Source organism: Hippoglossus stenolepis, chromosome 15 (genome assembly GCF_022539355.2).
Source record: "Hippoglossus stenolepis isolate QCI-W04-F060 chromosome 15, HSTE1.2, whole genome shotgun sequence".
Lineage (NCBI taxonomy): Eukaryota > Metazoa > Chordata > Actinopteri > Pleuronectiformes > Pleuronectidae > Hippoglossus > Hippoglossus stenolepis.
Genome location: NC_061497.1, coordinates 732,977 through 759,974, shown reverse-complemented (window position 1 = coordinate 759,974; position 26,998 = coordinate 732,977). Strand labels below are relative to the sequence as shown.

General features: G+C 39.4%; 1 protein-coding gene across 24 annotated transcripts in view; it reads right to left on the bottom strand.

The window, feature by feature from the left end:
* dlg2 (discs, large homolog 2 (Drosophila)) overlaps positions 1-26,998 on the bottom strand; it is a 188,152-nt gene that overhangs the window by 140,365 nt on the left and 20,789 nt on the right. For 19 of the 24 annotated variants that reach the window (XM_035178251.2, XM_035178246.2, XM_035178244.2 and 16 more), the window contains exons 3-4: positions 11,875-12,026; positions 5,293-5,361 (exon numbers count right to left, since the gene is read on the bottom strand). In XM_035178251.2, the coding sequence (XP_035034142.1) occupies positions 5,293-5,361; positions 11,875-12,026 (221 nt within the window). Of the gene's footprint in view, positions 1-2,560; positions 2,715-5,292; positions 5,362-11,874; positions 12,027-16,069; positions 16,152-26,998 lie in introns of those variants that run through there. The other 5 variants (XM_035178267.2, XM_035178268.2, XM_035178276.2 and 2 more) reach the window with 3 other exon arrangements.

The window sequence follows — 26,998 nt, the reverse complement described above, 5'->3', positions numbered from 1 at the left end:
GACCTATAACAATTTAATCAGTTCATCCTCGAGTTCAATTGGATGTTTGTGCTAACCTGACGAGCCATCGAACATCTGGGGAGGGTTCAAAACTGTTCGTAAAACGGCAGACCCTTAAAAAAAATATGATTGCATGATCTACTGCTTTTATACAGGCCAGTTAGGAGAAGAGCGTAAGTCTTTTGTGAATGAGGAAATGCTTGAGTTTGCATATAACTGATGTTATTGCAGCACCTACGCTCTCTGTGAGCTGCCTATGCTCTATATTAAGAACTGTAACCGTAGCTGACAGTAGTTACTCCCATGCAACTGAGGTTCAACCAGAAGCAAAGCACTACCTGATTCCTGACCCTAACCGTTTCAAAAAATGGGAGAGGCATGCGGTCACAGCGACCTTGACCTTTGACCGACAAATTCTAATCTGTTCATCCTTGAGTTCACATGAATGTTTCTCCCAAATTTGAAGAAAATAAAGGTGTTCCCTACATATCACACCCTACAGAATGTTACAGACATCCGTATGGACGGACAACCTGAAAACATAACGCCTGTGGATGTGACATAGAAAACAATGATTATTGCATGAGCACTCAGATTCTACTAGCGGCTCTTTTTAACATTGCTGCATAATCATACTCCTCTTACCATAATGTTGATGCGCCAAATATGAGTCACAGACAAAAGACTGCAATGTACTGCTGATGAGAGCAGTAATGACAGAATGAAACAAAATCACTTAACAGCTTCTTATGTAACAGTGACAGGTCTTGACTTTGTTTGTGTGTGTGTGTATGTGCGCTTGAGCGTGCGCGCGTGGGTGTGTGTGTGTGCGCGCGCGCGTGTGTGTGGGTGGGTGTGTTGTGTGTGTGTGTGTGTGTGTGTGTGTGTGTGTGTGTGTGTGTGTGTGTGTGTGTGTGTGTGCGTGTGTGTGTGTGTGTGTGTGTGGGTGGGTGTGTTTGTGTTTGTGTGCGTGTGCATGACAGCAGAGAGAAGTGGCAGCAGAGCTAAGATTCAGTTCAGGGTTTAAGCGCTTCAATCAGCTGGGTGAGCACATGTACATACATCATCCATAACATAAGCAGCCTGTCAATCATGCTACAATTTGAAAACTGGTGAAAAACATGTGATTTTCTGCCCAAGAATACAACACATGAAAAAGCAACTGTCACTGCACTGCACAGTGATTTATCAGCAAAATAATAAATCCAGTTTGGTGCGATAGGTTTTCAAAGAGAAATGCAACTATATCTAGTCTAATAGTAACAGACTAGGGCAGCACAATATTAGGAAAACATGCGATAGGCGTTAACCTATTTGAATATTGCTATGATGATATGACTTGCGATAAATAAACAAATGTTTCAGTAAAGTCTTTCTGCTTTGGTTTCACTGCTAACATAGACCCCATACAGCAAGTAGCCTATGCAAACACTGAAAATTCCACCTGGCTACGGACACAGGTATCACAGACAGCTCCACAGCCCGAGGGAGGAGGCGCACAGCCCGGCCACAGCGCCACCAAGTCTGGGGCAGACACCCGGGGAGCCATGCACAGCTCCACTAAGTCTGCTTACTTAATGCCATAAATAAGCCATGTACTTCTTTTATATAATCAACCGCTAGTGATGAATTTTACCCGGGACAAACCCTATCACCAGAAGTTTCCACAGTAGAATGGCAGGAGGCGGAGCGAGATTTGATGGAGTCGCCTCGCAATTCTCTGTTCACTCTCTATTCTCTTCTTATTCTTTTGTTCAGACAATGATTAATTGATGAAAAAAAAACATCAATGATCTGGATATCTTCATTTCTTTATTCAGAAATGCAGATTGTGAATGCATGGCACATTGAACACCATTCATCGCAGTTCAAGCAGTCTTTTGTGATACGTATCTCGCACATGTTGATATGGGGATGACGATAACTTTTCGACATATCGTGCAGCCCTATCACAGACACATAATTACAGTAAGTAACAGCAGTCCAGGAGCCATTATGTAAAAGCATGAAAAATGATTTGTGTTGTTTAAAGGCAACACTGATGTAATCTTTGTTTCTTAGAGGATAAAGGATTAAACGTGAAACACAGCTGTGCTTCAGTTACAGGACACCAGCTTTACTCATGGAATGCAAGAGAAATTTGATTTTGATTAAATGCAAAAGATGACAATATATGTTTTATGGTGACATGGCTTTTAATTTTCAACTGGTGTCAATCAGTTTCACTAATACCAACTGTCACAGAAATGTTTTTTTGACTGCAGCCGAGGAGTTTTTTGTGTCTCAGTTCATTTTCAGGGGAGCTCCACATAAATTGAGCCCGAGTCCCACTCTAAGCAGCAAGAGCAAGTGAAAACATCTGCGTTGGTGTGAAGGATCTTTAAAATGCAAAGCTGTATCTCTGACTATTACCGCTCTTTATTAAGAATCAATAATCTACCAGCTCAGCCAGTTCCGATATCCCAAGCCTCAGGTAACCTTAACCAATCCAATGTCCAAATCCCCTCTCTATCAGCCTCTGAACTACAGCACATGCCCCCCATCTTAACTGTGACAGTACCTGTTTGCTGGAGCCATCCTGGTGAAGAAGTGTGTTGCGATATTTGACCGTGATTATTGCTTTCATTTGAAGACAAAGCACCTGTAGACTCCCAACCTCCTGTTGTCCTCACTGAACACATTCACAAGCTCAGACTCCCTCTGCCAGAGTGACAGGGTTAATCTTTTCAGGTGATGCAGCTCAGGCAGCTCCGACTTATTGCATTAGAGAGAAGGAATGCTTTAACCTCATTTGTTAGGGCTGCCACAGACTAGGTGTGACAAATTTGGACTGCTCTGTGTATGTGAACAACAGTGCTAACAACATGCTAGACGGATTTACTCAAATGCTTGTGTACTGTTCGACCTTGAATCTGGCCTATGTCTGACCTACACTAATTTTCCTCAGTCATTTCCTGACATGGCAACTATAAGTCATCAGACCTGAGAGTAAATTAAATTAGATAAGGACTTTATGCATATTAAGAACATTTATTCATTCAATGAAATACATGAATGGATATTACATTAAAATCTCATCTCATTTTTAATTTGAGAAGATTATAATCAATATTGAATGAACTGTGTGGAATATACAACCCTTTAAACACATAAAGCCCAAAGTTAAGGGGTTGACAGTAACTGGATGGATTGAAGTGAAATAAGATCATCATAATTAACATTTAGAGGAAAGTCATCTGCAGTCAGTGACCCACAACATCATAGAGATATTCCACTTCATCAACCTGAAAAGCTCTTTGGTTGTTTGGGTTGTATGTTTAGGATCATTGATGATATTCAATCAAATTCATGTTGATACATTTGACTGAATGTGAGCAAAGAATGCTCCTGTACATTGCATCCATCCTACTGCTTCAGTCAGCAGTGACATCATCATCAAATGTCACCAGAACAAACAGCACAGAGTACCTGAATGCACTGACTGACAAGGCAATCCATGGAACATATTGTATGGCAGGACCTCATTTGATCAGTAACTTCACGCTGCACCTATCGATTCATTTTTTATCAATTAATGTATTATTTTTTCGATTAATCGATTAATCTAACAACAAAAAATAGCCTAGTCTGAACTGCCAATCAGCCTTTTACACTCCCATACATAATCTCTCCAAAATAAAATTGGTGCAAGACCTTGTAAAAGGAATATATCAATCTACATTTAGCTGTCCAACAACAAAATAAATGCAAACCAAAGTAAAATCCAAATACCTTTCTGGAGGAATATCAAAGCACTGTGTAAATTCAATAATAATAAATGTAATAAATAAATAAATAAAAAAGAGCTTTTGAAAAAGGTATCTTAAAATAAACTGCTTAATTTTTGAAAAAATTGATAAAAGGATTAGGTTTTTGTTGGTTTTGGTTTGAGTTTCCCATTTTCTCTTAATATATATCTACATTACACATATAAACAATCTCAACAAACATTAACCACTAAACAGCTTTCACACTCTTTTCTCTTTGTTCCCACTTTCTCCTGTTCAGTGAGAGAAGTGAACTCTACTGTGTGCTGCCAGGATTTACTACCGTAAAGATGGAAAAAGCTGTGCAGGTTAAAATAAGACTACCGTAAATGTGAGAAAGGGTGCGAAGGTTAAAATAGAAACGCTCCATCACAATCTAATAACAGGTCTGGCTCCGTGAAGAGCGGCTTCTGGGTCTAGAGCGGACCGTGGTTTGACTATTGGGAACCTATGCTAGATGATAGTGGGCGATTTTTTCCTCTTCAGCGTGCTCTTCAGGTGAGTCCATGCTTTGACTGTGCGCAGCCACCTTCCATACGACTCATTTACATAATCGATGACGCCGATGACGTCGATTGCGTTGACGCGTCGCCCCAGCCCTACTCCCCATCTCTTGTACAAACAGAAATAAATTGGCTTATGTCATTTCAATGATGTCCACAAGGTTTTGATAATATCATTATTTATATTAAGAGAACAGGAATGCTTCTTTCTGGTCGCCAACCTTTGAACCACATCACCCTCCCTCGATTAAACCTCATTTACTTCAGTGAGCATGTTGTTTGGATTACAGGACTACCAAATGCTTCTGAGGAACCAAGTTATATTGCTGGGGAAAGATGAACTGACACTGGCCAGATCACCTTTTCTATTAACATAATGACGACATGTTGCAAACATATTTTCGCAAGTTAGAAAAATGTTGATACTGAATTTATGTAAAATTATCAGATGATACATTTTTTTCAGCAGAACGTTAGATGTTGCAGCCAAAACTCCACTTCTCCTGACTCCAGCATGAAGAGAATGTTTTATGGTACAGTTTCACACAGCTCTTGGTTCAGAAAATGTTAACAATGACTTCAGATACAACCTGTTTATTTATATGTGACCAAAACCACAATTTTTCACTGACCTTAACCAAAGTGTTGCCTAAAACATACCATAGACAAGACTCTGGTAACTGTTTTGTACAACCTCCATCCGGCGCAACCACCTCCTGGTAAGACCTTGCCTCTGGACATAACCATTAACTAACGAAACATATTTGCTGTTGCAGTTGTATATAAAATAAATCTCAGGGAGACACAGTTGTCCAATGCAGATTTAGATCATTGCCATTACTGATGATTAGGTCAAATCAAAATATTACACCAAAGAGTTTGATGGACCGCTATGGATGGGAGAATTGGTCCCTGATGAACACCAAATGTAAGACATTCTATACACAAACACAAAAGGATGTATTGCCTGAGAGAGAACTCACCTCAGAGGACTTGGTGCTGCTCTCTCCCTGCTCCATCCCACTAGGATCTGAGCTGCTCTGTTCCCTCTGCTGGAAACAACAAACAGGTGTAAGTAACTACAACCTCAAACAGTAACACACTGACCTGACAGAATCTGGAGATTAGGGATAGGCCAAATGCAAACCCTTTGTAAAGGTTGGTGTACCGTACCATAGGTTAAACGGAATTTTGATTTGGGACAGTAAGCTTTTGAATTCTTAATAATGTCTACCGTACATGCAAAATGCTGAAAGAAATTGATTAAACATGGTTATTTTCTGGCATTTCCTGACAGTGTGTATGTTAAATAAAGTGTTATTTCAACTGGAATTTAAAAATGTGTTAGTTCATCATGTTGAAAAAAAACATATGTAAAAGCACAACAATAACACGATGCAGTTGTAGGAGTTATGCAACATTTGGCACTGATGTAGACGTTGGCTAGTGTGTCTGTCTGTTGCTGTGGATAGTCTTTAATTAGAGGCCTAGATGGCGTAAGCCTATATGTGCCTGTGGCAACCAAAAATAAATCCTTGGCACATTAAGACGTACTACAAACGCTCAGTGTACGCAGGCTTGCTTTATCACTTCCTCTGTTTATAGCAGCTCTCACGTAAAATGCAACCTCTCTGTTGATAAATTCTATTTAACAAATAAAGATTGTACAATGTTCTCTATACATACAGTACTATAAACAAAAAAGCTGGGTCATTCTGCTTGCTGGGCCAGTAATACAAAATGAGACATCTGTCTTTTTTCCTGTATATTAATGCCTTGTCGCAAATAATTCGTTATATCATGATTAAAGATGCTATATAGCTGATAAATATTTGTAACACTGACTGAAGGATTCTAGTATGATAAACCAGCCAAAACCTAAAGATTACATGAACATCATTTTCACCATCCATAGACACCTGGTGAATTCAGAAAGTAACTCACTCACGATTATGAAATTGATGTCCGTAGCAGGATGCTGGGGATGTTGCTATTGATCAGCAATGCTATAGGGGCACCACCACACATTCACTCTACTGGAGCAGCCCTCAAGTCGCCTTTGGAACATGGAACCATGTCTAAAGGCATAGTCACACCAGGTCATTCAGTTCCTCCCCTTAGCCCTGCTAAAGTACAGCGTGGGGCCTCTTGCATGCAGATACAAGTGGAGAACAATATAGAATGAATAAATCTAATACCCTATAAACTTAAAACAATTGTTGATACAATTTCAATAACCCCTTTGGACTCTCTTAATTAATTTGCATGGTGCCATCTGCCATCACATTGTTTGACAGGACATTTTGCCTAATCTTCAGAGGGCTGATTGTGGTAACTCATCATGGAATATAACAGCAGTGTCCTGATGACCTCACGCTAGGGTCATCAGTCTCTGAGGACTCTTCTAATCCCCTTCACTTATCCCTATCCTGGTTCTACTGGATGACCTCAGCAAAGTGGTTCAAGAGCTCCTGCTGTTACACTACTCTGCTATTTTGGGAGCTATAAAAACATTGTACACATGATTTGTTTGGAAATGTACATTCATGACCCTTATGACAATTTCCTTACTGTTATTGCAGAAAAGGTCAACTATGACACACAGCTATGACTATTAAAACAAATAGGATTACTAGTGGATTACCAAACTGGTTGGTTGCATTCCAAGTCATACATGCATAGGAACATGCCTGGTGTGCTCAGACCCACAGGTCCACACTGGCCAGGGGACCCATTCTAACATCAAGCACTAACAAAAACAGCATCATCCTACTTCTTTCTTTGAGTAACTGCTCAGTCTAGGAAGAAACTATAAGGGAACAAATATTTGAAGGAACTTATTTTTTTATGCTTAGTATTTTTTGGTGTGTGCATAGACTGTATTCTAATGAGGCTCACCTTCACTGAATCTGAGGTTTCACTGAATCTTTGCTTAGCGACAGTTTTTTCTTAAAAATAAACCCTATACATCAAGGGTGGGGACCCTTTTTTCTTTCGAGGGCCATACTAAATTATTGTTTATTATTAATCAATTCTGATTCACAAGGTCTCGATTCAATTGGATTCAATATCTATTCAGTTAAAGATATTTCATTGTACATTACCAAATTTGCTTGGATATGTGCAACTGTGCAAGGAAACCTCTAACTTAGTGCATTATGAAGAATAGGGTCACGATAACAAATTTTGATGGAAGATATATATTAAAGCATAATCATGCAAGTACACCCTTTCAAAGAGCAATGAACTTAAATCTAAAGAATTGAAGAAGTGTCTCACAAACTCTGGAGCGAATCAAACAAACACAAAGTAAACTTCAGTCCTGTTCAGATCCTAATGACGTGTGAATAGTGTTGGTGTTTATTGTTAAAGTATTAAGTGAGCGCAGGTCAGCAGGAGTGTGGAGGGAGGACACACAGACATGAGACTCTGACACGGTGCAAACTAACCGCTGCTCCTGCTCTGATCATAAAGCAGTAGCGCTAATAATTTATCACTGTCTGTCGTGGAAACCCTGTATTCACATTTTTGTTGCCACTGTTCGACATTTATCACCTCGTTCACGTCAACGAGTTCTCCTCTCTTGTCTCTGCTTCACTGTCTGTGTGTGAGTGAGAGGGGGCGGGCCCCGGGGGCCTGTGTGTGTGAGCGTTTAAACTCCGGCTTGCTCCCAGACTAAAGCCCAATCCATGCTTCTGCATCAAAGCTATGCCGTAGCCTACATGTAGACGTGTACCCTACGCAGAGCCCTACACCGTATCCTGACGTGCACCTTCACAAAACTGTAACTACTACGCGTCGACAGGATGCAGACCGCAAGAGCTGTGATAGATCCGCTTGATAGCATTGCATCTCCGGCAGAGTCGCCGCCATTTTTGAATTAAGTTGAAGTAACGAACATGGACGACATCTTTCTTTTCTTCATTGAAGTTCTTCAGGAAAAAGTAATTACTCTTAAACAACAAACAGGTTCAACACAATCCGCTTAGTAACACCCGTCATTGATGCCAGAAAATCTGTAAATAAGCAGAAGACACTCAACGCAGCATAGAAACTCTACCGCAACTAGCGTTTTGGCGGTGCATCTCATAGACACCTACGCACAACTATGAATGCTCGGCCCCATGCGTAAGCTATGTGTGCACCTACGCAGTACCTTCAACAAAGAAGCATGAATCAGCCTTAATGGAATAGTTCACAGAAAAATGAAAATTCACTCATCATCTAATTACCACTATGCTGATGAAAGGGTGGGTGAAGTGTTTGAGTCCACAAAACAATTCTGGAGTCTCAGGGCTAAACTTTGTTGCAGCCGAATCCAATACAATTGAAGTAGCTGGCGACCTGCACTTCAGACGTAATAAAACAACAGAAAAAACATAACATGCCTCCACACAGTTGTGTGGTATCCTCCAAGTGTCCGCAAGCCCCGACATTCATATTCAACTCGAAACGAGGTCATTTACATCGTGTTTTAGGCGTAAATGTCTGCTGATATCTTCCTACGAGGTGCATTCATGGACCCTTGGACACACCATCTTGTGTCTATGTCCGCTAGCATCGCCACTTCCTGTGGACATTAAGGCTAAAAACACGATGTAAATGACCTCGTTTCGAGTTGAATATGAATGTCAGGGCTGGCGGACACTTGGGTGACAAAAGTTTTTTGTGGGCTCAAACACTTAACCCACCCCTTCAACGGTATAGTGGTGAGTAGATAATGAGTGAATAACCTTTTTCCTTTGAACTATCCCGTTAAGGAGAGAGGAGATGAGAGACAGAGCAGCTAAATGCAGGGGCACCAGTGTGACCAAGGAATGTTTCGTGGCACTACACGGTTTTAAAGTCACATGTGTATTTGTGTGTTGTTTTCTTTTGTATTTATAAATTCCCTCGCAGGCCTGATCAAATAATTTTGTGTGCCGCATACAGCCCATAGGCCGAAGTTCCCCACACCTGCTATATATCATGATTCAAGAGTAATTGTATACATTCTGTATGATAGCCGGAATTGTTATATGAACTGTCAGCACAAATTGACAATTGTATGTCTAAGCTTCACGTCAAAGATTTGTGCCACTGGAGTGCTTGTTCTAAAACCGTTTCTTTCCATGTGGTAATATCTCTGAGCCTACTTCACAAGTATTCCTTGTCATTAGTGAGTCCTCCTTAAAAAGTTCTGTATACACTGTCAGTTAATGTACTGGACGTTATGTACAGGTTTTTTTTATATACAGTCTATGGTGCACAGTGAAGTTAGAAAACTTTGCATTCATCCTACCTGGTTTATCTGGAATAAAATTTGATAATCAATGCTTTGTATAAAATTAAACAGAATATGCTTTAACATTGTTCATGTTTGTTTTTGAATGTTTTACAGAACTGTTGTTTTTTTCACATGTGTATATACATACATACATGCTATTTCAGAGGTCTGTTAATCATTTAACAGAATTCACAGACCCAAGCTCACAGCTTTTCAAAATGAAAACTCTATAATTCCATTCGATATTAAGCAGTACAGTTAAAAAATGTGCTTAAACTTCAAATATAGATCACCCTAAATCAGGATATCCCCGATCAACCACATGGCACAAAGATCTATTATTATTACCTTTTGAGTTCTACTTTGATTAAGACAGGAGGTGGACATAAGCAATGGGCCAATGGTCGAGGCCCAGTACAAAAGTAAGTTGATGTTGTGTGAGGACAAATATCATGAAACCACTGTCTTGAAGACAGTGTACAACAGTTTCTCATTAACAAAGAAAAGGTGAGACTGTTTGTTTGCAAGGCCCTGCCCTCAGGGGAGCAGATTATTGCTTCTCAACTACAACTGAGCCCTTTGAAAGAAATACCGCAAAGTACAACTTGGAGGCTTTGAAGCACTTTGCTGCATGAAGCTGGTATAGGAGCAAGCAACAAGATTAATGCAGAAACACGTTAACATAGTGGTTAAAGTTTTAAGCTCTCAAATCTTTATTTCTTTCATCTTTCTTTCTACTTTGCTTCAATGGCTGAATGTTTGCCAGATAACCCTCAGATTTTAGGAGGCTGTTTCCAACAACTCTTAGTTAGCTAAAGTAATGAAGAATTTAAATACTGTAGTAGGGACCTAACCTTAAACCTGCCTCAATGCAGCACAAAAGTGTTGCTAGTTTCAGACTGGCACAATTTTCATTGTTCTTTTCCAGCACATGGGTGTGTTGGTCGTAAAATGAGGTGTGGTCAGGTGCATCGTTGGTACATAAGTCAGTTACCTGGACAGAAGTCAGTTACACAGCATTTCAGTTATTTTAAGACTACAGAGAGAACCATGCACCTGTATGGTGCAGCAATCTCTTTTCACTGTGAGGACAGAGTAAACTCCTAAATAAACACACTGAAAATACAGCAATTTATGAAATTATTCAATTTCTAAAAAAGCCTACTGCAGCTTGTTTTGAAACAGTTGGAGAGGTCTGTTACATGTGCCAGACAGATTTGTATTGATTTAGTTCTGCTTCTATTCATCTAAACATCTTGCTCAAAAAACGTGTGTAGTGAAAGGTGACTTTTTTAATTAGGTGGTATTCTTTTCATCATACAGCAACAAGCAAAAATTAATTCAACATTCTCTTACGTAGCAAAAAGCTCTCCCCAAAGATGCATCAGTTCAACCCTTTTGTTTGCTCTGAATACAAATGATTTAATCTGCCCAGGCTTTTCAATTTGTGCTGTGCTTCTAGTTGACACTGTTAGCGTCAGTTTATTCACAAACACCTCAGTATAAGAGCCAAGATAGAAAATGTTCCAGGAATGGTTGTGATCAGATTTGTGTACAGTGGACTGGTGTGAATAGCATCAATGTAGTATATACAATGTGTTACATCCCTGATCAATTAGGATCAGTTGCTACTGTTGCTAGTCACAGGTCATGCATGGAGTTCACATTAATACTTTGGTTAGCTGCGATCATGTTGTTGGTGACAGTGAGAGACCATCAGTGTCTCCATTCCTTTGAAAATTCACTGGTCTGGAAAGAGACTCAAATATTAGGACAACTGAGACCAATATTCTGTTCAGCACACAACCACGGTCCCTGAAGTCTGAGTATGTGACTGACTTGTGGAAAGTGGTACCGGGTCTCCCTATGTATAACCGTTCTAAACCTTTTCTATCCCAATTGGTGAAATGGGATGCTCCTAGAGATTAGACGGGGGGTTGGGGGGCAGTCAGAAAACTGCAGGTTTTTCGCTGACTGCAGGATTGTCTCATTGAAATAATTCAATAACCTAAACTTTGAGATGTGTGTGCAACTTTAAAATTTTCAACAGACTGAATGGTAATTGGTCATCTTATATCAGGCTATTATTTTTATTTGTGTTCTTATTTAATTTGTTTTTACTGTGATTTCTATGGAGCAATTCCCTAACGCTTAGACTTTTGTGAATTGATCTTTGATGTTTGCTGATTCATGGTTTGCTTTTGTTCTGGCCTTTTCGAATGGCTCTAGTGATATAGAGATAACGCTGCAGTCTATGTATGTCTGAGGTATTGCTGGGCTGACATCACATCAGACTCACCTCCTCCACTGGGCAGGCCGAGTGTGCAACATCAGAGTTCTGTATGGAAACACTCTTCTCCCACTTGTCAGCCATGTGGTTGACCTCCTCAAGCTTTTGTTCACAACTCTTCTGTGTGTTTAGTAGCGTCACTTCATAGAACTCCTGGATATCTATGGAAAAATGGATGTTACATGATCAGGTGCTCTTCAATTCTCCACAGACAACACAGTTATTACATTTGCTACCAGTTTAACCTGAATCAGTGTGGCATCAATTATACAAAGAACTTTGTCATGAAAAAACTCCAATCAGTCCCTGGCTTCAACGTGAATGTCAAGGAAACCTTTACTGTGCCCTGCTATCAGACAGTGTTCATCTCCATTTGTCTCAGTTCCAACCAAATAAAACCAATCCTCGCACAGCGTATGCAAATTAACTTTCCAACAACTAATATGCTTGTATTCCTTTAACATACACTACTTCCACTCAGCAGACCCAAGTGGCTCAAATCTGATCCCTCCCCCCCACACTTGTGACCCAGATCTGATTGTTTCATGACAGTATGAACAGTACAAATCACATGGAATTTAAGCTTTTCTAATCAGATTTAGGCCACTTTCAAAAGTGGTTCTAAATCAGATACAGAACAGTTTTTAAAAAATGCAACCTCAGTCTGAACAGCCATGTGACCCTTATCAGAATTCAATGCGACTTTTACATCACTCTAGATCGACATTCCTCTTATTTTTGCACAGGAGAAGGGGCGGGAGTCGCCCGGCGAAAATAAACATGGAAGACAGCCTCGATGGAGGTCAGTGGAAGGACAGTGAGGTTTTAGACCCCATAAGTACTTGGGGTGACACGTCTGTGTAAGCAACACTTTAGGGGTTGTGTCGTAACCGGTCTGTGTTTGAAAGCATATCAAGAGAAAAATGGAATCGTAAACGCTCACATCTGTGGCCTCCATGTTTATTAACAACTTCTTCTCCTTGTTTATTTCTGTACACAGCGTGCTGACATCTTGTTGTTCTTCTGCGGATGCGGGTCACATCAGGGCCATGACCAGTTCGCATTGGAGTCTGATACTGGCCACATTTTAATAGATAATGTGAACAGCTACATAAAAAAATCGGATCTAGAAAAAGAATCTGAATTGAGCAATAAGGCTTGCAGTGGGAACATAGCTCAATTGTTTCATTATATTCAACATGGCTGGTAGGAGGCAAAAAAACACTCACACAGAGAGAACATCCAAATTCTACAAAGAATACACCAGTGACCAAACCATAGATTGTATATAAAAACGCCTCTCCACCTTCTCCCACTTTCCAGAAATGAACACTGAAATATCCTGCATACGAGCACTGTCATCTTGTGTATTTGGATACACAAGCTTGACCAATCAGGAGTCAGTCTCAGCAGTCAATTATGAGGTTTTCACCCCATTTTCTAACATCAAATAACTTGAATAAACGCCAGTGTGATAGGAAGTGTCTAAAATAAAAGAACCCATCTTTGCAAAAAATGTATTTGATGTGCAGCCTACTTTCGTAGGGCCGAGCATTCATAGTTGTGTGTAAGTGTGTGAGTCGTGCTGCAATTAAACCGCCGGACTGCTAATGGCAGTAGAGTTTCTATGCTGGAGTGTTTTCTGGTTTGTGGTTCGCATATTTACAAATTCTCTGTTTACTTCAGAACAACGTCGAGTGTTACTAAGCAGATCGTGTTGGAGTTGGAGCTGATAGATGTTGATTACTTTTCTGAAAGAACTGCAATTAGTCTGCCGGAGATGCGATGCCACCAAGCGGACCAATCACAGCTATTGCGGCCTAAGTCGCCTCAACGTGTAGTTCGATTTTTGGGGAGGTGCATGTCAGGTTATGTAGGGCTCTGCATAGGGTACATGTCTACTCGAGGCTACGGCGTTGTTTCGACACAGAAGCATGAATTGGCCTTTACTCAGGTGCATAGCAGGTAGGTTGTTTAGAGCATCTTGGAACATTTGCCTCAGTTGTTATGTGGACTCAGTCTGTCTTCAGTCTTCTCTTAATGTGACCCCACACTATCTCCATGATGTTGACATCAGAGCTGGGATGGGCAGATCATCTGCTGCGGGACTCCTTGTTCTCCTTGTCTCTAAAGACAGTTCTTTATGACTGGCAGTGTGGTTAGGATCGTTGTCCTGAAGCAGAATTAATCTGGAGCCAATGAGAAACCTTCTGATAGGGCCGGTGATGGATATGAATCCTATGTGCCTAAAACCTTCTTCTCTACCTCAATCCCTAGAAAATCACACAAATATGTCAATCAAGTGACTAACCCTAAAACTGTAGCCAGTCATTTCTGAACAAAAGATGTCTTTTAGCAAGAAGATGTCACTGAGTTAAGCCTCACCTGAGAGAGGTCAGATCTCACAGCAAAATCTGATCAAATTAATAACAACAGCTTTGTTGTTGTAATGGAAATTTGAACTGTCTGTGATACCTTGTATATAATGTCTTTCAACTCCATGAACTTTCCTTCACCTTTTTGTGCATGAACCTTCCTTGAACTTGTAAGAAACAAATGCAGATGCGACCAACAGAACTGGCTTTGGTCCAGTACTGATTGCGCTTACGGAAGTATCATTGTTCAAAGTGTTTCCTCTATCTGACAAGAGAATTTCATAAATATCTGAAGGAGTGAAATCCTCTTTGTCAGACTTCTGCATCACATTGTGGTGTTGAGAACTATGTCCTATTCTGCTAAATATAGACTGATATATTCTGAAAGACCCTCGATTATATTCTTAGATATATTCTTTTGTGATTTTTTGTTATATTCTCTATAATTATCCTAAAGCTATTCTAGCCTAGTCCGCGTGCCGGAGTGTCCTTGGGCAAGATACTGAACCCCAAATTGCCATAGAGAAAAGTGCTGCACAAAGATGCACTATATGAATGTGTGTGTGAATGTAAAACTGTACTGTGAAGTGCTTTGAGTGGTCATCAGGCCTAGAAAAGCTCTATATAAATAAGGGTTAGGGTTAGGAACCATTTACCATTCACCATTTTTACACATACACACACAGAATACCATAGCAACAAACCTTGCCTGAATCTTCACATCAGCATGACTGGATGATATAAATATGCCAAACTCCTTGAATGTTTCAATATGTTTGCAACATCTATGGAGAAATTGTTCATCAATCAGAGATGTTTTTCACTTTTTTCACTAAACGACAACTAGTGACTGTAGCTGTGCAAACAAGGTCTTCTTAGACTGAATGTCAGCATGAGTCAATGCTATATCAGCTTCACTATGTTGGTCTTCTGGAGCAATGGACTCAACATCTGTTGCTGCGTCATTACAACATCTACCACTAAGCATCTGCATTGTGCAATGAGCTCTTTGTTTGACATTCAATTCATGTCCTGTTTTTTCTGAAATGCAGACCCACTTTTGAATGGCTATGTTTTACAGAAGAACCAGACCCTTAACAAGTGATCTGCCATGGCAGCCCAATGCCTAGGCTCTGCACATAAAAGGCATATTTACATTTAAATGGATGTTAATAAAAACAAGCTATTAGCATTAACCACCAGACTTGGCTCATGCTTCTGTCCCAATCCTACACAAATGACCCAGTGCATTTCTGTTTTCACAAACATGAAATAAACTTACTGATTTACTAAGGTTTTTTTTTGTAAAACAAATGAGAAAAATGGTCACAGTTCAATCTTTTTCTAATTCAAATGAAAACAGGCTATTAAGGACAGAAATGAATACAGCTAAATTTATGCAAATCCCTAGAAGCTGTTGAATAGCTGGTGTGCAGCAGGGTGAGTAAACGTGTGTGTAGAACTACATAGTACAAAACCTGTGGTTGTTAGTTGTCACTCAATATTAAATTACAAAAAAATTGTACAACGCAACACACACTTTGCACTACAACACACAATGCTGATGTTTTCTACTTTGTACTTAAAAAAAGTAAAAAGCATTATAAATACTTAAAAACAGATTTCTCTCTATAAACTATCAGACAAACATCAACAGTGCTGACCTCCATATTGATATGTCAAGCACAAACACGCAGTCTCAAATTAACTACTATATACACTGAATTACACCGACATATCAAAACTGTCAAAAGCTATTCCTTAACGCAATGGTAAGGAAAGTTCAGTTTCATGAACACAGTGGTGGAAAGTTGCCAAAAGTAACTCACAATGCAGTAAAATCCCCCTGCTCTCTGCGGTCATGTTGCAGTGCTGCTGTCCTGTGAAACACTGTGCTCTGTGCGGACCAGATGCCTGATGGCAAGCTAACAGCTAGCCTAATCCTCAGACACAGAGGCCGCCTGTTCCCTTCAATGCAGACAATGACCTAACACTCTGCATAGCTGATTTCTAATTCAGCTCTCCCTTGGGTAATGTGCTTAACATAGCCAGCAGTCCTTTCCAACTCTCCTCTTAATGAACAAAACTCCACTTCTCCTGTCAACAGATGAAGTGGTTCAACAACCCATCAACAACCAGGCCTCCATTCATCCACCCACTCTAAAATCATATATCATAGTCTGCTTCCTACACCGTGGAGTGGTTTCCTCATGTTGTGTGCAAGTTCAGTGTGAGGCAATAAGGACTTGACACAAACTTAGTAACTATGAGCTCTGGAACGGTCCATTCACTTTTTGTGCTGCTGAGCTGCTTTAAGGATGGCAGCTGCCACGGTATTTAAAGCACATGGCTTGCATGTAAAAGGTATTGTGAGCCGGGAAGAGAAACACTAAGTGTATCTTGTGCAGAGCATGCATGTGTCTAAGACAGTATGTCCTGGCTGAGACTCTGCACTGATGAGGGTGATTCCCTGCGTGAGACACTGTAAGGTCATAAACTTTAATGGCAGAGAGTCTATCCAAAGGGTTCAACAATATGCTATAAGTGTATTGTAAAAGGAAATCAGTCACTACTGGCATTCTGTAGTGCTGTTCGACTACTTACTGAGAATGAATATATCCTATAGTATTCATAGTATCGCGCAGGGCATTGTGAAAAGTAGTGGACATACGAAGGTCACTATCCAAGCAACATTCCAGCACACGTCATGCCTGCGCTCAATGAAAGCAAAAATGACAGAGAAACGAGAGGAGAAAATTGTGACCTGTGGTACACATGTAACAGCATTTCTGATTAAAGAAGAATTTCAGTATTTTTCAACCTGGGCCCTGTGTTTGAAAAATATGAGTGTGTAAACAAATGGTACATATAAAAAAATAATTGAAATCGGTCCAGGTCTGTGACATGCGATGGCTATGCAGTGTGCAAAATGTCCACTCAAAATCCCACTCTTTACAGCATTCATTCTTCCTTTGTGGGCATATAGGGTCACATCAGCCACAGGAACACCAACAGCTTCCAGCAGCTAGTTGTTCCTTGTTCCTCCTCTCTCTCTCTCTCTCTCTCTCTCTCTCCTCATTCACTCTTCAATTTGTAGGAGCGCTTCTTATGTGTACTTCAGCTTAAACAACTGGGGACGGAAATCAAAGTCAAATACTTCATCGACATTGTCTATATCAGAAAAAGATTGAATCATAATAGTTTCTCTCAATAAAAATGGAAAATGAAAATCCTCTCTCACTCTCACTCTCACACATGTTTCCACCTCCGTCTTCCTGCATTAACCCTTGTCTTACAAGACTTGGGTTAAGCTCATTGAGAAAGACGTATAATGTTGCCAGACTCATAGCAAAGACCCAGAATTACAATATGTCCCTCATCATGGACTTATAATTGAAGATGGAAAAAGGGAAGTGATTCCTCCTGGTCAAAGATGTGTGTCCCTCTGTCACTAATCAGTTATGCAGTTTGTTAATCACAAATATTTTAACATTCACAAGTTCTGAAGTGTGAACAGTACAGCAGTCCAATGACTTTGAATGTTATGCCGTGTGAATAAGGCCTATAATGTGTATTCAATTCAACTGAATTGTATTTGTATAGGGCCAAATCATAATATACATTAACTTAAGGCATAGTAAGGTCAAAACCTTAAAAATTATAGAGAAACCCAACAGTTCCTAGCATGAGCAGCACTTTGGCGACTGTGGAGAGAAAAATGTCTCATTAACAGGAAGAAACCTCTAAGAGAACCAGACTCAATGTGGGCGGCCATCTGCCTCGACTGGTTGGGGTGAGAGGAGACAATGGGGAATAGAGGGGAGGTGGAGGAGGTTGGAGAGAGAGGAGAGAGAGAGTAGGAACAGTTGTGTAACCATCATGTTTTGGCTCTGACAGACTAGGTGATATAAGGAAAACTATGAGGGTGATATTTATAAAGATGTTATTAATGATAGCAGCAACAGTTATTAATAATAATAATAATAATAATAATATATTAATAAACATTGGAAAACTGAGAAAAGCAGCAAATGCTCACATTTGTGAAGCAACAAATTGGAAATTCCATTGATGGACTTCATTATTGAGTATGACAATACTCACTATGATAAGATAGCAATATCAACCTAACAATTAAAGCGATACAAACCAAAGCTGTATTTATTTTTGAGCGCCTTGATGCAAAAAATATTTGATATGAAGTGTAAAAGATGTATTTAAATTATTGTAAAGGAAAATTATCTCAAAGCAGAAACTGGATTGACCCCACTTACATTGTTTTTTACAACCACTGCAGTTTGCGTGTAAATACTTTTACATACTTTTGTCCCATATTCATAAAAGGTCACTGTGACATTCATCTTTGAGTCCAAGAGACAATTGATCCAAAGTTGAAGAAATTACCTCAAGCACTCTTGAGATATCACATTCAAGAGGTTAAAAACATGTTTTTGAGATCACCAAGACTTTGATCGTTAAAAGTTTTGCGATTCTGATTTAGATTCTGCTGATCGATTCCGTTTTTTATCGATTCCCCATTTCGATTCCAAAAGGGTTAAAAAAAAGAGGTCAAATGTTTAGATAACAAAAATATCTTAATTGGACTGGGCCGATGCACAGTAGCTGTGCTTCATGTTACTGCAGCAGCAGTGCTAACGCCTTTTGGAAGACAGGCAACATTACAAAAGAAAACCCACACTACTAATCTCAGAGCCTCATCAGACATGCTCAATGTCTTAAACCCAACTGTGTCAATTAGTAGTAACTGAGATAGAGGCAATTTTGAAACATTTTGCCTTGAAAATACTGGTGTTTAAATAAACCATCAACACAGCTCAACTGGAGGTGCTAGCAAGGTGCTACTAGCGCTAGCTGAAGATGACACACTCGGGCTCGGAAACCGCAGGGCATTAAACACTGTACAGTCAATCAGATCTACGCCCTGCTGCCTTAAATGTTTGGTGAGCTTTCCACATGCATTTGCTTTGCCTTGTCGTCTTTTTTAAAGTGAAGCCAAACTTTTGACCGTTTATCATCTTAGCCACATTATGCCGGGTTTACACCGGACGTGGAACCACCGCGCCGTGCAGCGCCAAGAAAAGCCAGGCGCCCCCGTTACACAATTGTGCTGTTCGCCGAGGGCGCCTCGCGCCCTGCACCGATGGTTTCGGCGTCAAGTCTATTTCTTCCGCTCGCCTGGAGCGTATCGCGCCAGGAAACACACTGAAAAATTTTAAACGATATAAATGACATATTTTATATGATATATATGATCAAATATGCATCCCATACTTTGGATTTCCCTTCTGTTGTCCTGGAGTTTCAATTTCCCCGATTTCCCCCCTCTCATTATTAAACACATTCTATTCAATTCATCCTCGAGTCCAAATGAGTATTTGTACCAAATTTGAAGAAATTCCCTTAAGGTGTTCTTGAGATATCGTGTTCACGAGAATCAGTCACTCTGTTTTGTCTCTTGTTGGCAAATATATTACACTCAAAATAAAACGGACATTCATTTAAAAAATAGCATCATTATTTATATAATATATTCATGTGTGTATATTAACATTATATCAATATTTCATTGTTTAAATATCATGTATTTAATGAAATTCAGCTTTTATGGGTAAGGCCTGGCTGCAGAAAACATTTCCTGTTTAAGCAAAGATCACAGTTCTCCTCCTACTGCGATTATTTGTCATCACAATAACAGTATTACCAATGAGCTTGAACAAGCTGTTAGAATTCAGATTTTTCAACTGACATTGTATTATTTTTATCTCATTTTATCTTGTAATTTCTCCAACCTAAAGTGTCAAGCTATGTCATACATACACATACTGCATACTGTACATACTGGCACATGAATGCATAGACCAGAAATTCAGCAAGTTATATAACAGGATAAATTGTGCTTGCTAAAATTTTTAATCATGTAATTATACTTTAACAGTGGAAGTATCTGTTAAGCCCATGGCATTAACTGTTAATCCATAGGCTTTATCAGAAAATACAATGACCCAAAATCCCAATCTGGTGAATATTTTAGTCAGCAGGGCCACATGCCCTGTGAAGGCATGGACTCGGCTCTTCTGCATAGACATGCAGTATCGCTCCATTCAGGAGTACATTGGAAAATCAGGATCACAACTTAAGAGTTTAAGTGAGATATAAAAAAACAAATCCTTTTCAAAATAGTCAGTATGACAAGAACTGTAAGAAGCATAAGAACAGGAGCATCAAGTCAAACATACTGGTGGAACAAAATGCTGTATTTATATCTGTTAATGTCACAAAATTGGAATAAACTACTGAACATGTGGCTTATACTTAAGTTGTAAGAAATCGTGTAATTGCTTAATTTTCTGTATTGAATTGTTTTCTACAATGTACTGTATACTCATCTTATAAACACAGTAGTACCTAATTACTTAAATAGGTAATAAACCAAATGTTAACAAATTATTGATTATTTGAACCGTATGGCAGAACAACTAGAGCAGGAAATTACAACTAAGTTCATGTTTTTGTTAACTAGAGGTTGTATATAAGGAGAAAGATTTTTTCTTAAATTCGAAAAGCTTCCTTGCCCTCTAGTACAACTAATCTGGTGAAAACCTGTTAGAGATCATTAAAGAAGAGTGTGGCTGAATATTTCAGTATTGAACTTGAATCTAAGCCTTTAGACTTTATGTCTGCAATTTGACAAAAAGCATCACAAAAGGTCAAGCGGCTTCAGCTTCTATTCACAAAGGTCAGCCACGTTACACTGAAACCAAGGTCTGGTGATATGAGAAAAAATCTGATGCAGTCATGAATATGTTTTTCTCATTTGAATTCTTAACCAATTGATGCATGTCTTTCCTTATGAAAATTGTAAAAAGGTGTATATTTTGAATATGAAACAAGATCATCATTATTATCTGAAGCCCCTTTCCAGACTCACTTTTAACAGGAAGAAACCACTAAATAAAGTAGACTCGTGGTGGATTATGCTTCGACACTGCAATATAAAAAAAAAATAACATTCAAAGTGCTAAATTCAAAATTTTACTGTGACAAACATCAAAAGTAACAACACTTATCAGGTAGAAATACAGCAGATATGTTGCTCTGTGTTCTTTCTATACTACAAACCACTGTTCTAGCAATTTAGTGGCCAGCACAGTACATGAGCGCTGTAACAACTGGGGCAATATCAAACAGCAGAAAATTCAAAGAGGTTCAGCAGTTCGGAGATGTAGGTAATTCAGTCAGACAACTCACGTTTACAAATGTTTATTGCAACAGTAGAGTAGGTTAGCGTCTAAGCTTCGACTTCATCAGTGCCCAAGACATGATAACACAGATATGATGGGAGTGATGAGCAAATACTTATAACCCCCTTCGGAGCCTACAGGTGGATGTTGGGGTGGTGGAGGGGCTGAAGCATCTGGCAGCAATACTGACGCAGCAGCGGGGCAAGCAAGGGGAGGGATGGGTAATTGTCTCTGCTTAAATAGACCGCCTAATAGGGTGGGTGCGTATTATAGATGATTGTGGAGAGTAAGGTATGTCACATGGTGTATGTCACATGATTGAAGCAGCATAGCTCAAGTTGGCTGCCTGAAGCAAGCATCGCTCCATTTATTGTGCAATATATCTGGTAACCTTCTATTAATTCCATTATCGTTTTCAGGTACTTCTATTTCCTGTAGCCACATCTCTTCTTATGACAGTTTGCATGCTGCTCTCACCCCTTTTGGGTTTCCTAGGCAACCCTGCAGCGGATCTGAGGAGATTTGCATCCACTTTGACACATATGTTCCATATGTGGCTGGTAGATTAATTTAATGAGTTCAAAATTCCACTTACACAAGCAGTGAGCACACATACACAGTGTCACAATGGTGATCTGCTTTCCTCATGCTTACGTAACGGGTGGGTGGAGTGGGCTTGGGCTCACAGTGATGGCTCCTGTGAAGCTGTGCTTCACTGGGGAGTGATTATTCCAGCTGCCTCCCCTCCCTAGAGCTAGCCCTCCTCCACACTGACTAAGGTGCCAGTTAATCCTCCTATCTCCCAGCACACACAAGGTACCAACTACTGGTGCACATCACTGCTCACTCCTCTGGCTCGGATCTCCCTTATGGAAATAACAGTGAATAGTCAGAGCGGATTGTTAAAATGCAGGAGAGCAGTTTTATAAAATTCAAATGCAGGGTTTTGACAAGAACACAACTCTCACAAGTTTAATGAATGTGGTGAATAGATCAGACTTGAATCACTGATTGAATATGATTGAAGGTTCAGTGTGTAAGATTTAGGAAAAGGGATCTTTCGGCAGAAATTGAATATAAAATAATTCCAGTGATCATCTAAATTTAAAGAATTGTTGTTTTCTTTACCCTAGAATGGGCCTTTATATTTAAATACTTATATATTTAATTCGGGAGCGGGTCCCCTCTACGGAGGACACCATGTTTTTTACAGTAGCCCAAACTAAACACATTTTGAGTTTTATGACAACTGAAGGCTACCACAGGTTCTCTTCCATGTTTGGAAGGGGAGGGTGAGGTGGGGGGTATTCAGATGCAACATGCAACTTCACCACTAGATGTCGCTGAATTCTAACCACTGAACCTTTAAGTCTTTGGACAAAATTAACAGGACATTACACTACTACAACTTATGTAGTAAGTGTACACTGTATTAACTTGACGTGATAATGAATTATTGTCTTTTGGATTAGTTAAGTATTTGACTCTGAAGAGCTAGCAGTTGGTGGTAACAGATGTGACAGCAGTAGAAAATGGCAGTATCTAATGACTCAATCTGAATACATATGTTGTACATTGAGAATCTGTCCAAGAGCATGGTAAAAACAGCTATGAAGGTGATTGGGAAAAAGGACTACCCTTCCCTTTAGACCAGTGATTCTCAACTGGTGGGTCGCGACCCGGACCCGTTTTCAGTGGGTCGCGGGATTGAAGGGGATTTTTTTATGCAGCGGACTCCTTAACAGTATTTGTTAAGATGTGTTCAAACTGCACCATTGAAATTTTTCCTCGATTTGGGTCGCAGCTTGTCATTAAGGGGTGATGGTGGGTCCCGAAGCCAGACCAGTTGAGAACCACTGCTTTAGACCATCTATGAAGGTTCTATGGTCAGACTTGCACACAGGATCCTCAATGACCCGTCACACATACTGTTCCACGAATTTGACCGGTTACCATCAGGCAGACGTTACAGAGCCTTTAAGTGTAAAACCAACCGCCTTAAGCTCTCATTCATCCCAAAGTCTATCACACTACTCAATAAGGAAACATGTTGATTCTGTCATGTATATCAATAACCTTTGCACTTTGTCTGTTACATTTCACACTATGGTTTTTTTAAGTTTTAATGCCAGCTTTTGTTTTTCATCTTTTATGACTTATATCCTTTTGGGGTTTTATCATTTTAAGTGTTTTTAGGGCAGGTGCAATATTCAACTGACTGCATAGCATTATTATCCTCAGTCTTACGTGATATGTCCTTGCTTACTGTTTTTTGTTGTTGTTGTTGTTGTTTGTTGTACAATGTACTGTTCTGCAGCTGCTGTAGCACTTTGGCCCATGAAAAATGTCCCCATGGGATAATAAAGAATAGTTGATTTGACTTGACACCCTAATGACACATTTCCAGACAACATTATTGTAGGTCAAGAGCCTGTCCAGACAAATTGAAAACCAAAATATTGACAATATGAATAAATCTATCAAAAAATAAAAACCCAACTACAGGTGAAAGAATAAATATGACATGAAATACATAATCTGAAATAAAACCTATAAAATCTACAAAGGTAAAAAGAATATGTAAAAAATCATAATTGCAGAGAGCGAAAGCTAAGTCTTGTTTGGCAAGTATACAAGTTTCACAGCTGTGGGCAGAAAAAAAATCTAAATCATTCTGCGGAGCATCCCAGCATTCTTAACCTGATAATGAACACACTTTCACTCTCTCCCATCAGTCTGCTTTATTACTGACAGGAATAGTGGCCAAAACTCTGACGATGAGACCACAGTTATAATAACCCAGAAATACCCTTTCAAATGTCTTCCTGTAGCTTGTCAGTGACATGCAAATCTCAGACTGCTTCTCACACCCAAATGATACCCAGTGACATCTGCCTCTGAAAACCACTGATGTGAGACTGGAGACTTAAGTGTCTGGTTCCTGACACGCTCGAACTTTGATCAAAAGTCCCTCTCTCAAGTGAAGCTTTAATGAAAGCAGCCCTTGCATATTAAAGACCAAGAGAAAAACAGATAACTACAGCCACACAGTTGTGCACCTCAACCAAGTGAAAACTTTGAAGGAAGTTATTAAAATGTTAAAGTCTATTTTAAAATTGTTAGCATATAAACTCTTGAGGTGTGGCCGAAAACATGTTTTATAAGAGGGGCCCAGGCACCATCCTATCCAGGGTAGGATATAATAGGAAAAGAAAGGAAGGGGAAAGCAGGTGTTGAAATGTGTTGAAATTGTTAGAAAATTGTCTGAGACTGCTAAGTTAAAATGAGTTAACAAGAAAAAGAAAAAAGAAAACTTAATTTACACTTATTTTAGTTTATTTTATCTACTTGACATAAAAAAAGAGCTTTCATTTTTAATATAGTACTTATTTATAATCCCTCCAGTTCAATTTGAAAACTGACAATAACTATATACTAAATTGATTTGTGAGTCAGTTACACACATTACACACAGTCATTGATACATCAAATGATTCAATATATTATTATAACACTTGTTGGACATTATGATGTTCTAGACCTTTGCTTGAGGACTTTTTCTACATCTGGACCTCTTTGAATTGATTAGCCCGGTTTTATAGGGTAACTATGACCTTGACCTTTGAGACCTTTGACCTCCAAAATTTAAGCTGTTCAACGTTTGTGCCCAATTTGAAGAAATCTCCTCATGGTGTTCCTGAGATATTGTGTTCACAAGAACTGGATTCATGACACAACCCTGTCATCAGCACGGGAGCAACAACAAAATATAATGGCTGGTGGGGTTTGGGGAGGTTTGAAATTTGATGTTTTTAATTTGTATTTACTTTTTTATTTTTAATTATATTCAATTTGTTGTACTGAAAGTAATTTAATCAAAAAACATGTTTGATATTTATGAAAATATATGTGGATTAACTTAATTTACCCATTACAACAGAAGTGAGTAAAGTTTGATGTTGAAATCATTTCTCAGTAGCAAAAACACACATATAGCCTCTGTAAGGTGCTTTGTGGTTGGTGCAGCCCCTACCTGTATATATTGTGGGTAAAACACTGATATTATTTGATATTATTGTTTAGAATTTGTGATTGCTGATTAAGACATTGCAATGAAATACAATATAAACATTTTGATCAATCCACCCATCGATTAGCCAACAGTTACCCAGCCGACAGTGGCTAAGAGCTGTGAAGCAACCTGGACAGATCGCCTGTCAATCACAGGGCTGATAGATAGAGACCGACTCCATTCTAGCTCACAATCACACCTATGGGCCTTTTAGAGCTAACACCAATTAATCTTGGGCCGTGGGAGGAAACTGGAGAACTCAGAGGCAAGGAGAGAGAAGATTCACACTTCACCAAAGTGAAGTTTACAGGGATTTTGATGTTAGACACCAGTTCATGCTAAACCCTGGCTGATGCTAATGGTATTGAGAGTAACAAAAATCTAGAGATGATTTTGTTTCTTAAGTGCAAAACACTGTATTAAATGTTTAATATATTGCAATAAGTTAACATCAGCTAATAAATGTGCCCTGTCTAACCATTGGTCTATATCTATCACATATTTAGTTCTGTAGTTCATCTATATCATGCACTTACTTTGACATTACTTAAATGCATATGAACCAAAAAAAACACATGATATCACTGACTGAGAAATAACCCAGCACATCATGACAAATACGTGGGCCAAATGATCTTATAGTGGAGCTAGATCTCATTTGGTAAATACAGTAATTGATGAATCATAACCCACAGCATTATGTTAATTCCGTGCCTACACACAACCTCAAGCAATAGCACATGGCTCTAATGCGTGTGTGGCTGCAGTTTCCTGTGAGGTCAACCACAAGGCTGAGGTAAACGCGCAGCCCATTGCAGCAGGGTCAGCTACAAGTGTGCATGTCTTAATGACCTCACATGTGCGGGAGGAATTACTTAGCTGAGAGTGTGCTATAACAAAGCTCGGATCATTTGTATCAGCTCTTGCTATGATGAGCATGAAGTACAGCAGATACACAACAGCTAACTTCACATAAGAAAGACTATTCAACTTTAAACTTCAAAGATCTAGAAGTTAAAATCCCATGTCTGCCTCGAACTCGCATCATTATTAAAAACTGACTCACTTTGGTTTAGTGGCTGAGGGTGGTTACTGGTCTTTAGATCACAAATGTAGACATGATGATTTATCTGAGAAAACTCAGGTGTAAGCCTCTTTTCATCACTCTGGACAAAGCAGGATGTAGAGCAGTGATATATATATATATAAACAGGACAACAGTTGTCTGGCTCCCTCTACTGGAGCGCCAACGTTGCCTAAAAATACTGATCATCTGCATTTATTCACATGTTCATATAACTACATCTCAATTTAGGACTTACTGTCAAACTTAGTATCAAGCAGATTAAAATAATACATACAAATGTAGCCTGAAACGTTGCTGAGAGATATATTGTGTCGTGTAGACACAGTTATCAATATTT